At 39.4% G+C, this 13,229-nt stretch overlaps 1 protein-coding gene across 1 annotated transcript in view; it reads right to left on the bottom strand.

The window, feature by feature from the left end:
- Positions 1-7,240: 7,240 nt before the first annotated feature.
- Positions 7,241-13,229, bottom strand: part of FAT1 (FAT atypical cadherin 1) — a 101,457-nt gene continuing 95,468 nt past the window's right edge. Inside the window, 3 exon segments of the mRNA XM_077177467.1 lie at positions 7,241-8,963; positions 9,862-9,897; positions 12,528-12,587. Of these exon segments, the coding sequence (XP_077033582.1) occupies positions 8,335-8,963; positions 9,862-9,897; positions 12,528-12,587 (725 nt within the window). The 3' untranslated portion in view covers positions 7,241-8,334.

The following is a 13,229-nucleotide window of genomic DNA, read 5'->3' on the forward strand; positions in this document are numbered from 1 at the left end:
AGCCTACTTAAACACAGTGTAGGAATGAAATAGTTTTTAACTTTTTATACTGGTCCCCAGATGGAACTGTTCAATATACCCTTCATGCTTAGAGCATCTTTTTCTCTTTAACTCTGTAAAAAGAGATAGAAAAAGCCTGTTTGTTACAAGCTTTCCCTCAGACTCTAACCCTCTTGTGAGAGGTTGGCTAAATAAGATGCTCCTGAATATTTTACCTGAAGATCATTCAGGTAAATTTTGAGCAAATTTTTGGCAGAGTGGTTAAAGCACATATGAATATGACTAAATATATTTCTGCCTTTTCACAAGAAAATGGACTAATTATAGCCAAATGCCCCCAACAAGGAGTCCCAAACAAATACTCTAAACTTCAGGGGTGCTTAAAAGAACATGCTTCACTCCAGGTACAGGGGAATAACCTTTAGCATTTAAAACACAGCATAACTGTACATTTTCCTTGTTTGAGAGGTGTCTCAGTAATATCTGAATTCAGATACAGCTGGACCTGAATGTCTACCCCTTGATGCAAGAACCTTTTCTCCACTTGTTTCAACCATAAGTGTGAATACCATTGCCTTTTGGAGATGCAAATCCAGCCCTCCTTGCTGTGTGCTTGTGCTGTGGGGCAAAGTGCCTGTAGGCTGTTTAGCAGGGCTTTGGCAATAGAACTTATTAACCTCAACCAGAGCTGAAGAAATGGAGGAGGAACGAGCTGCTGTCCCTGTGGGACTGAAGAGGCTTAATTTTGAGTCTGCCTCACTTCCTCATAGTGCCAAAATATTGATTGTGGGACTTTTAGAGTGGCCAATAGAAAATTCGGGCAGCAATAGTGATGCATATGGATTCTAGTAGCCCTTTTAAGAAGGGAAATATTTTCCTTTTAGGAAGGCTGTTGAGGAGAGCTTAGAAAGGTTTGCTGTCTCCCAAGTAAGACAGGACTGTAACTTGAGGAACACAGCTTCACCTCTAGCTCTTGGAAAATCTTCCACACTGAGCAAGAATTAGCCTACACTGAATGAGAAGAAGCCTTGAGACTATGAATTTAAGTGTCTAAAATACTTAAGACATGGTCTACAGAAAGATTTTGAAGCCTTTATTAGGATATACTTTCTTGGACTTAAAGCAAAATATCTCTCTCCCCTAGCTGCTCTCTACTTTTAGTAGCTATCTTCCTCTGATTTTCAAAATTCCTCACATTTTGCTTCTATGCATACCTGACTCTGAGTTGGTAAGTTCCTGTTGTTGTGTGTGTGTGTTTGCATGGCTTTGGTGGTTTGTTTTTCTGCAGTTGCTTTTGTTTCCTTGGGACATCAGGTGCATCTTTTGTCTATATCTTTTCTCTTGCCCAGGTTAGATGGCTTTCTGGCTTCCTCAGCCTCCTCCAGCTCTTGAGGTGGGCAATCAGTGAAAGATGTGGATTTAAACACTTAAAGTGTCTAGTCCTACTCAGCCAAAGTGAACTTTGTTCTTACACTTTCTAGGTGTTTCTGAACAGCTAGACTAAGTTTTTGGAAGCGAGTTCTGTGAATTTTTATGCAAGTGGTACTGAACAATGTTTGGCTTTCAACCAGAAAAACCTCAATGAATACAATCAGGCTCCAGTTGTCAGGCTAATTATATTTTTAGCCTTTTTCTCTGGGTCTTGAGGTATTTTTTCCCCAGTGAAAGTTAAAACAGGAGTTTTGGTCACCTAAAAGGCCATCATGAAGTATTAGTTGTTTAAACAGGAGGCCCTTAATCTTTTATGCTATAAATTACTGTCAGTGCTTCATGTTCTCTAGAAAAAGATGAAAATGCAAAATATTTTTTTTGATGCAGCAGTATAATCTTTCCCTATGTATTTCTTCAAAGTTAAATTCGAGCTCTGAAAGCACTTCATCTTGCTTAGCATGTTTTCCAATTGGGACCCTGGGGATTAAGGATAGAATGACTCATTCCCATAATTGGGCTTCTCAGTGCTTTTTCCTCACATTGAAGGTTTCAACTCAAAGCATGTAAGAATATAAGAAGCTGAGAAATGACCATCTGCAGCAAAAAGTCTAGAAAGGCATATGGCTCAGCTTTGATAATGCTAAGTGAGAGTGTTTGCTCTTGTTCTAAGGTCATGTTCCTACTGATAGCCTTGACTCCTGGGTGACTGCTTCTAGTGCCTAGCTTGTGCGTGTGTAAAGTTTTAGATGTGTGTTACCAGATTTAGCAATGGATGTTGGGCATTGGTAATTAATAAGCTTTTGATTATCATCAAGTTTCCTCCTTACACGAGGAGAAATAACTGTAATTATCTTTCTCTTAAATATTTGTAAGATCAAAGCAAAGATCACATTTTCCTGCTGTGCAACTTCATTGGATATTGCATTATGCTTCTCTGATTTTTATTCAACCCCAGTGCAGCTGTGGAAGAATGAGTAATGCTGCCAGAATTTATGTCTGCTTCAGCATGCTTGGTTTAATGGGAACTTCCCCTATTTAGTATTTTTATGAAGGCTTGTGTGGGCTTGAAAGCCATTTAATGCTAAAAATTGGCAAGAGCCATGAAGAGAAACTGAGGCACCCACCTCTTGGTTGTCTGACATGTGTGGAGTGTGTGCAGAGCCTTCAGTGAAACGTGTAACTCCTTGTGTGGAGCCTGCAGGTTGTGGTACCTTGGTGTGGGTGTTCAGAGATGATGTGTGCAGAGCAGTGATCCAGACAGTGCTTGTGAATCATAGAATGGCTTGGGTTGGAAGACACCTAAAAGATCATCCAGTTATAAGCCCTTGCCATGGGCTGGGACACTTTCCACTAGACCAGGATGTTCAGAGCCCATCCAGTCTGGCTTTGAACGTATCCAGACATGTGCCATCCACAACTTCTCTGGACAACCTCTTCCAGTCTGCTATCATACTCGCAGTAGGAAAAAAAAAATTGTTTTCTAATAATTCATCTAAGCCTGCTCTCTTTCAGTTTGAAGCCATTCCCTCTTGTCCTGTCACTACAGGCTCTTGTAAATCGTCTCTCTCCATCTTCCTTGTAAGCCCCCTTCAGGTACTGCAAGGCCACGATTAGTCACCCCAAAGCCTTCTCTTTTACAGGTTAAACAATCCAAATTCTCTCAGCCTTTCCTCATAGAAGAGGTGCTCCATCCCTCTCATCAAATTGGTGGCCTCCTCTGGACTTGCTCCAGCAGGTTGAAGTCCTTCACATGTTTTGGCCCCCAGAGCTGGACACAGGGAGGATCTCACCAGAGCACAGTAGAGGGGCAGAATACCCTTCCTTGCCCTGCTGCCCATGCTGCTTTGGATGCAGTTCAGGACTTGTGTAGCTTCTGGGCTGCAGGTGCATACATGGATGGCTCATATCCAGCTTCTCATCCACCAGCACCCCCAAGTCCTTCTTGGCAGGGCTGCTTTTGATCTGTTCATCCCCACCCAGCCTGTGTTCATACTGGGGGTTGCCCCACCCAAGTGCAACACCTTGCACTTGGTCTTCTTAAACCTCATGAAATTCCCATGACCCCACTTCTGGAGCTTGTCCAGGTCCCTCGGGATGGCATCCCATCCCTCAGGTGTGTCAACAGCACCATTCAGCTTTCTGAGAGTGCACTTGATCCCTTCATCCAGGTCATGAAGATATCAAATAATAATAATATTTTAAAAATATATTAATAATTATTTAAATAGTAAGTTTTATTGAATGTTAAGTATTGCATTATTATTTATTACTTAATTATTAAATAGCACTGGTCCCACTATGGGCCCCTGAGGGACACCACTTCTAATGTCCTTCTTGACTCTGAGCTGTTGACCACAACCCTCTGGATGTGACCATCCAACTAATTCCTTATCCACCTAACAGCCCACCCATCAAATCCACCTCTCTCCAATGCAGAGAGAGATTTTGTGAGGGACCCTGTCAAAGGCTTTACAGAAGTCCAGATAAATGGCAGCTGTAGCTCTTGCCTTGTCCATTGATACAGTCAGTCCAGTACAGAAGGATGAAGAAAAGGCTGAGTTACTAAAGAGCTTTTTTGCCTCAGTCTTCAATGAAAACCTGTTTTCTTACACCTCTCAAGAGGATGGACAGCAGGATGGAGACTGGACTGTAAGTAAAGATCAAGTTCATGACCTTCTGAGGAACCTGAATGTATTAAAGTCTGTAGGACCAAATGAGGTACATCCCAGAGTCCTGAAGGAATTGGCTGATGTAGTTGCCAAGGCACTCTCCATGGCATTTAAAAAGTCGTGGCAGCCAGGGGAAGTCCCAGGTGACTAGAAAAAGGGAAACAATAGTGCTCATCTTTAGAAAGGATAGAAAGAAGGACCCTGGGAATGACCAACCTGTCAGCCTCACCTCTGTGTCTGGGAAAGTCATGTAAGAGATCTTCCTAGAAGCCGTGCTAAAGGCTCAGGGAGGTGATTCAAGGCAATCAGCATGGCTTCTCCAGGGCAAAGATGAGTCAGGAGTAATGTGAGGCACTTTGTGAACATATTCAGCAATGGTCTGTCTGCAGACAGCTGTTAGTCATGACCCCTTCATACAACACAGACTAATTCCTGCAGCTCTCTTCCTTCAAGGGCTTAACAGGTAGATTCAAAGTGGAAATAGAGCATTTCTTCTTACCCCTCTACTCCAAAGTGGAGCTTGCAGTTAGAGACAGATTTCATATCTTCTTTGGCTTGAGTGGATTCAGATTTGTGGGATCCACCAAGGGTTGGATTCATCCCTTGGACAGTGCAGGAACTCTCCTGCGTTTTCTTGGGACTACTTGTTTCATGGAGGCCATGGGTAGAACAGGGAACAGTGGAAAAACCATCTGAGTAAATATCCTTGGGAAGGGGGCCCAAATCTGGTACTCAGGTCATGTTTCTTCTACTAAGCATATATGTCTGCATGCTGGAGTTCTCAGAGCAGGTCTGTTAAATATTGAATAAAAGAAGTTTCATAGGGTTGTCTGTTGTTGTTTCTGCCTCAATTACTCTTAATCAGGTAGAATTGCAGTTTGTTCTCTGCTTCAAGACTAAGTGACATTTCATTCACTCAAAATGTAGAATGGACAAAGCAGCAATGAGCTTGACTCAAATCTGCTCAATAAAACTTTAAGTTCTACTAGCTCATAAGTATTTCAAAATAGAAAAAATATACTTCCATGGGGGACTTAACTACAGTTCAGCAAAGGGCTAGTAAGATGATAAAGAGACTGGAGCTGCTTTCATATGAGAGGCTGAAAGAACGGAGGCTGATCAGTCTGGAGAATAAAGAAGGCTCAGTGGGGAACTTGGTGATGTTTATAAATACCTGATGTGAAGCTGTAAAGACAGAGAGAGGCTCTTCTCAGTGGTACCCTTTGGAATGGGCATAAATTGAAGCACATGAAACTATATCTCGACTTAAACCTCTTGCTGTGACACCATGAGGACAGATAAATACTGGTATAGTGAATGTGTGACTTCACTGAAATTCCTGACTTTAAAATGTTTGGCTTGTAGAGTAAATCACGTGGCCAATGTTTTTGAATGTGCTGGACTACTGTTGAGTCAAACAGCAAAGCTCTGCTGTATCAGTTTTAATTGGGTTTAAAATGTCACCAGCTTCATCTGGTGTATTGCTTTAGCTCTGTGGGGGGAAAATGTGTTTGATTGCACTTACTGGGCCTGAATTAGGCAGTAAGAGCTCCCCACAAAGGGAGCATTTGTCCAACATGTCCTTGCTTTACACACCAACAGCAAAGCTGTTGAAAGCCGTGGAGTTGCAAATGCCTGCTATTTCCATAAGTGAGCCTTATGATGCAGCCTTGTTTTCTGCTGTGAAGTATAACCTTGGTGTTGTGTTGCCTAGCAGCACTATTCTTGTGAAAAGGTAAAAAAATACATATGCATACATATATGTATATATATTCTGATACTTTCAACAAAGCATTCTCTTACATCAACGTGGAATTTCATTTAGAGACATTGTGCCTTTTCAGTTTGGATGTTCTGTGTTAGCCTTCAGTTCACAGTACTACAAACAAAAGTATATTTAAGTCTTGCTATTCCTGTTCTTCAAGTCTCAATTTTAAAAATCTGTCTTCAAGCCATTTGTAAATGAGTAACTTTATAAAATGTATCTGTAGGGCAGGTTTTCATCTTTTCTGGGAATCCTTATCAACTGGGCAATGATACAAATTTTGCAGTGTCTTCCTCTTGCTGTCACCTAAGAGCCATTCCTACCAAGTAGCCAATATTAAGAAATCTTGATCAAAACTTCCAGTAAGTTTAACCTTCCTCACTCAAGATGGGCCTTAAGCAGTGATGTGAACTACTACAGTGTGTGACACCCTCTGCTTACAGTGCTGTAAGATTCTTCTAAAGCTATTAATTAAGACAATTCTAACAGTCTGACGTACAAAAGGCTTTAGTTATCAGGGTGAATATTGCAGTGCACAGGCAGAATGTGGGTTTAAAATTATTTTTTTAGTCTTTTTACATAAGGGGGATTCTTAACCTGTATATAGGCAAGTTAACACAGGAAGGTCAGTGCCTGGCTGTGTCCTGTAATCCACCCAATTTCCATTATACAGCTGCCAAGCTGGGAGTTGTTCCATTTTGTATATAAATAGCACTCCAAATACAGTACCCTGTTCCCCTAGATGGTAGAAGGCTGAGGCTTAGCTCTCATGATGGGAAAGAATCTAATATTGTATATTTCTAGGCTACAGAACTTTATGACAAGTAGGAACAAAATGGAGGTGGAGCTGAAAGGATTCCAGGCTATATTAAAAATTCACTAATGTGCCAAGAAATCTGTTCTGAACTTAAAAAGCACCCCTCAAGCAAGAGGCAGAAGAAAGTTACATTATTCCTTTAGCTTACCATCAGGCCAAATTTATGCTAGAGAACTCTGTTAAAGGCTTTGTTTTTTTCTAGTCAGAAACGGAACTGGATAATACACAGGAAAACTGTATTCCACCTTTACTTCTTCAAGGCAAACTTCTAGTGTGAACTTAATGTAAGAAACTGCAACTGAAATATAATTTCAGGAAACCACCAACTATTTAGCACAAAGTCAGACAGTGGCACGGCCATTTAAGCATACAGGTGGCACCATCAAGGGGTAACTAGTCATGGAAGTAAGTATTCAGGTGATAAAGGAGGGGAGAAACTCTTCAAAGATTTTGGGGATTTTCTTTGTATATATTTTTGTGAATTGAGAAAAAAAATATTCAGCAACTTACATAGCTGATATTATATGTTTAAATAAAAATGCAAACTACCGAGAAGGCTGCTGCAGTTTGATACCCATCAATCTTTATTCAGACTGGCCCGATTACTTTTAAAAACACCATTAAGCAGACACACACTGCCATCTTGTGAGCATCTCCAACACAGCTGCAGGCTCATTTCAGAGGAGAGGAAAAGGAGTTGCTTGGAGCAGGTAACTTAATACAGTACAAAACATATACAGACTTAAAAAATGCTGCACTGAATGCTTTGTCAATGGTATATTATATAATAGAGATACACAGAGCAAAGCTAAAGTATTTTATTAATAATTTATTGTCAGTAAGAAAGACTGGCTAATGGTAATTTTCAGTAAAAACCTTTACAAGACCATTGGATCACAAATATACAGACACTATAAAAACTGTGTCATGGTGGTTTTGGTTCTAAACTGGTATGCAGAGGGTCCCCAACACACTTTCCAAGAAGGGAAAAAAATGTTTACAGTTCTAAAATACAGCAACCCATTTAAGACATTTCCATATAGCTGACCCAGAAAAATATCAGACCTAATGTATGTACAATTGAAATTGTGTGAATATGTTGAATGTTTTACAATGAAATGTCAAACCTTGGTTTTCAGGGGAATACATACAGTGATGCCCTGATTATAATAAGTCAGGGTGCTCATTTTTAATGGCACACTAACACCACTAGTTTCAATGGAAAACAAATTCACAAAATATCTACAAAATCTAGTTAAAACTATTAAAATCAAAACTGTACATAAAATTTACAAAAAATAGGAGAAAATTAATTGCATTAGAACTATATAAATATATGCATCATGCTAACATGGAAAAGTGGTATGTGATTTTTTTTTTTAAACATAGAAAATATAAGTACATAAAGGATGTTCAGAAATGGCACAGCCAATGGAAATCTTAGAACTTTCCAAATACAGTAGGTCAGGAAATGGAAAGAGGTTCATTTAGTGAAATGAATTGCATGATCCAATGCTGCCATGCCAGTTTAGCTCATTGAAACAAAAGCATTCACCATGGCTGGAAAAAAAAAAGAAAAAATAAAAAAGCTCTTGAAAATTTTTCTAGATTTGATAAAGTTTGTTAGAGTCCAGGCACTTTTGTTGAGTGTGTCAGACTTCTGTATGTTGCTGGGAATCAAGCGGAGGAATTTTCACATCTTCGAAGTGAGCATCGTCTCCACTCTCATAGTCACTCATCATGACTTCAGACTCCATTTCACAGCATGCCGACACATCCGAGCAGGAGGCTGTGGAAGCGTACACAGACATGGACATGTTGTCTACGGGGGGTGCTTCAAAGTCTGCATTGAACCCCAGCGAGTACGGAGCGTACGGTTCTCTGTAGCTGCCGCCGCTGCCGCCGCCGGGGGTGGTCTGAGGTTCTGACATGTCTGCAGGGTAGTGGTGGGGAAGGTACTGATTAAGGTTAAATCTCTGCCTGCTCCTTGTAGAAGAACCCAAGCTACCTACGGCTGGCATGTCTCTGGGTGGCTGTATTGACTCAAACTGGTCGCTGTATTCAGGTGGTAATGGTGGAAGCTCATCAGGTGCAGGGAAATCATCAGGTGGAGGTGGAAAATCACTCTCTATGTCATAACCACCAGGGTAATAGTCTGTATCGATGGCATTTGGATCTGTGTAGAGGGGAGCTGACTCCTCCACCACTTCGTAATTTGGATACTCTTGGATACCTGGCAACTGAACACTTGGCATCCAATCTGATGTATCCCAGTGATAACCTGAAAAGTTATTTAAAGAAAAAAATAGTATTATTGTCTTGTATTCAAGTCAGTCTGAACTGAGAAATCAACACATGTATTAAGACAACGCAATCACTGTGATTAGGACACCACTTGTTAATCAGCAGTTTGCCCTGGTTGCACAAAGATTCAACACAACTTCACTTTATGCCATGCATGAGATAGTGCATCATTCGCAACTTGAACTTTTACATTTTCCCAGACATCACACCTAACATGGGAAGAGCTATAGTCACCTATGGAATGTGCTGTCACAATATATAGTTGTTCAGTGGATAGCAAAGAATCAACACCCTACCTGGTGCAGCTAAATACTTAATTGTTACTGAGTAATTAGTTAGGGTGATAACAATGGCCTATTTTTCTTAAGAATATACTTAGCATATATAATCCATTACTTTCTTAGATAAAAGAAGCAATTTCTATTTGGTAAAGTATTTCAGACCATTTAAAGTGACTCTGCTGCTCAAGCACATTATAAAGTTAGTTTCACAAAATGCTGTTAGCTCTACAGGAACGCCTCTGATAAAAATCTTACGTTATTAGTAAAGACATTCCACATTCAACTACAAGAACAAACCAGGAAAATCAAGCTTAATCATGCAAAAATGACTGGACTTGATCCTCTCTTGCAAGCTCCCTTTGAGTAAGTTTGTATTTGCTGGAAACTAGATGTAAACTTAAACTAACTAAAAACCAATAATTTCTCTCATCTGAACACCAATTAAAAAAATACAATGTTGTAATATAGTGCAAATCTAGTAAAAAGAAATCACTGCAGACAAATGCACAGCAAGCAACTGAGAGTAAGTCTGTGTTAAAACCAAATATTAACAGAAATTTTGGTGAACATCAATGAACTGCATGCAGAAGTCACCTCTTGAATTGCTGAGGTCAGGAACAGCAAAAGATTCTTTAGATGGCAGAATAAGAAGAAAAAAGGAGAAAACATCTGTAGTTAGGAATCAAATAGTAGAACCAATATGAAGAAAAACAATGACTAGTCACTATGACATTCACACTGTTTTTGTCCAGTTTAATTAGCAATACTAAAGTTTTTTTTTAAATTTTCTCCTGGGCTCCTTATTTGTTAAGACTTGAACTGTAGGACAGCTACTGAATTAATGTACAGCCCATCTGGGACATGGCTGTCTTGTGGTAAAATCTGCAGTCTGGAGTTTACTGAAATCCTTGTATCAGTATATACAGGACTTCTGCTATACAAGGTAGTAGGACTTGATCTGATTTTTTCTTTCCTTGTATTTACCCTTGTGTTTTCATACAGGGATCCATCTATTGGTGCTTACACTTAGAAGTATCTCTTGAGTATCAGGGTAACTCTTCCTTTAGTCTGTGACTTCCATACATAAGCACTGGGAAACCTGCCTCCCTTTGTACAGCAATTCCAACAACTCACACTCAGCAGAGAACTACCCTGACAAATATTAAACCTTTCTCTATTCAGGAATCTATATTCCCTATTAAAGGCTCTATGGATGAGTGATGACTATCCTAATGGCAGAATCTTCTCCTAAGAATTCATACTTTCATCTGTTGAAAGACTGAAGGGACAGAGGACTCTTCAGAGAGAAGTTCCTTTATTTTAAGCTTGCCTAGCCCAGACATACTGTTCAGACTAACAGAGATGTCAGTCTGAGCTCTGAGACTCTTAAAACATCTCTGGCCTCAACTCCAGGAGAAGGTTCTGATTATTAGTCCACTTAGAAGACAACATTCTTTATTTTTCCTGGGAAACTGGGTGCAAAACTAAAGCCAATAGGCATTATGATTTAGAGCACTTTCACCAAGGAATGGAGACATCTAGGTTTTCCTCTTCTTCTGAGGCAAAGACCCTTTAACATAAATGGCAGAAACACAGACTAGAACTGCACATGCCCATCTTTATGTGACAATCTGCTAGATTGGAGCTGTATTTTCTCTTGCGCTCAGCATTACTACAACCTGAGGAGCAGTGCAGAGAATACAGGCCCAAAACTGTCCTACATGAAATTAGCTACAGTTCATGCTTCCAGGATGCCTGTTGGACAGAAACACTTGGGGGCACTAAAGGTATGGACCTTGCTGCAGGCTTGAGTAAGGATCTCTGCTGCTTGAACTGACATCCTCCCTGAAGGTGCTCAAAAGCAGAACTCCTCACCTTAGATGCTTATTAAGAAGAAATGCTTAAGAGCAGAAACTCTCAAATGTTAAGAAGCAGCTGGAGTAGGGCATATTTAATGTCTCTACAATTGCAACACACACAATGTTCGTATTTATCTTATGGTGATACTAAAACACCAGGCAATATTTTTATCTTTGACTTGAGAACTCCATCTATAATTTTCAGATTCTACCAATTAAAATCTTAGAGAAAATCTGAGTCAGTTATTAAATATTTCCCCTGGTACATCTGACGGCCTCTTTTAGTCTTGTAATTCTCCCATTCCCAAGTACTGTGCATTGCAATTTTTTTGCATGGAGGGCTATTGTCTATAGGTACACATTAATGAAATGGCACCCTCATTAATGAAATACTCTCAAATAATTGGAAGTCCTTGTATTTGTCTACTTTTTGTGTGCCTGTGTAAATTAAAAAAGGTGTACTTCAGATAACAAACCAAAGTGAAACTTCACCTACTCTAACTGATTTTGTGTTCTTACAATGGCTTCATTTTAAGTAGGACTTAGTAAAAAACTAAGTTTCCTAGTAAAAAATTAAGTTTCCTAGTCTGTATTTAGAAATAGGAAGCATAGGCTGAATAGCATAGGCTATTTCAGAAGAAACCTCTGCAAACTCTGTAAAGAGTTTGTATTTCCCAGAGTGGTTGGTACTTAAATGTTAGCAGAAATAAAATAACAGACCATTGAAAATGCCTACCTTGCCTCCTTCAGCTTCCAAATACATACTACACACACACACACAAATATATGTGTATGTACATATACCCAAATGCACATTTTAGCTACTGCTGTAAGGCTGCATAGTAACAAGCTACCTAAACTGAGGAGGATGTGTATGCCTACATATCTCAGCTGCAGACAGAACTATTTTTTTTTTTACTTAAGAGACAGATTGATCTGAAGACCAAGGAAGTGAGTACTGATACCAGACCATTTTGATTCTGCTCAGCTGGACAAGGTGTCAACAGGTGTGGGTGGGAGAAGAAAAGGAAGCAGAGGCTGCTGCTGTTTCATCTACAGTACTGCATGTATTTGCCTTTGATGTTGTCTCAATTCTGCTGGCAGCTTTACTATGAGTATTTTCAGAAGAGAGTAAGCACCCAGATCTTTTTAAGCCAATCCCTTTTTTCCCAAGAAAATACACTTTGAAACCTGTTGACAAGGCATCTACAGCATATTCAAGAAAACATTAGCAGATCTACAAAATAAATATATTTTTTGCTATAACTTATCAGAAAGTCTAAGTAAATAATATTCTATAGCTCACATCTGGCTAGGACTACATTACTAGAAGACAATGTAAGACAACAAACGTGCATTATGCTGCCAAAGCAGTGAATAAATATGAAAACATGTATATACCTTCTTTTTCCACCGAGTCAACAACAGCATTGACAAGGTGTATTACAGTCACTACGGAAGCTTGTAAAAGGTATAAAAGGAGCAAATTAAAACAAACCTATAGTTAGTATCACTTTAAACAGCAGACATACACACAAAACCCCCCATCAACACTGTGAAATTGCAGTTCGTTACTGTTTTATAGAGCAACATTATTAGTGTACATGCACATTCACTCTCAATCTAGAGAGTAGTTGCATGTAACATATAAAACACATATCTAAAGCTCAATTTTATTATAGCTAAACATACAAAAGTACTTGTAACTACTCATGAAGTACATTTTGCATGAGCACAAGGCTGCTTAAGTTGTGTTAGAACTTCTGAAATGTTGCCTGGATATACTCATTTGCACCATGCTTGATCTACATAGCAGCAAACTAGACCTTTCTGAAGTCTTGTGTTGAGTGAATTAAGGATTATTGCATTAGACTTCTCCTTTAAAGATGTAAACTATGTTGGCCTCCCTACCAATGAAAGATATGGGAAAGAAATTTTCCCTGAAATGAACTAAAAGGATAGGATATGAAAAATACATACTGAAAACTTCTGTTACTGATCTACTTAAGTTTTGTATAAAGTAGAGATACCACAGTAGGATACCAAATTCAGGCTACTACATACTTATTTAAAAAAAACAAACTTGAATGTATTTTTTATGTC

This window comes from Agelaius phoeniceus, chromosome 4, assembly GCF_051311805.1.
Source record: "Agelaius phoeniceus isolate bAgePho1 chromosome 4, bAgePho1.hap1, whole genome shotgun sequence".
Taxonomy (NCBI): domain Eukaryota; kingdom Metazoa; phylum Chordata; class Aves; order Passeriformes; family Icteridae; genus Agelaius; species Agelaius phoeniceus.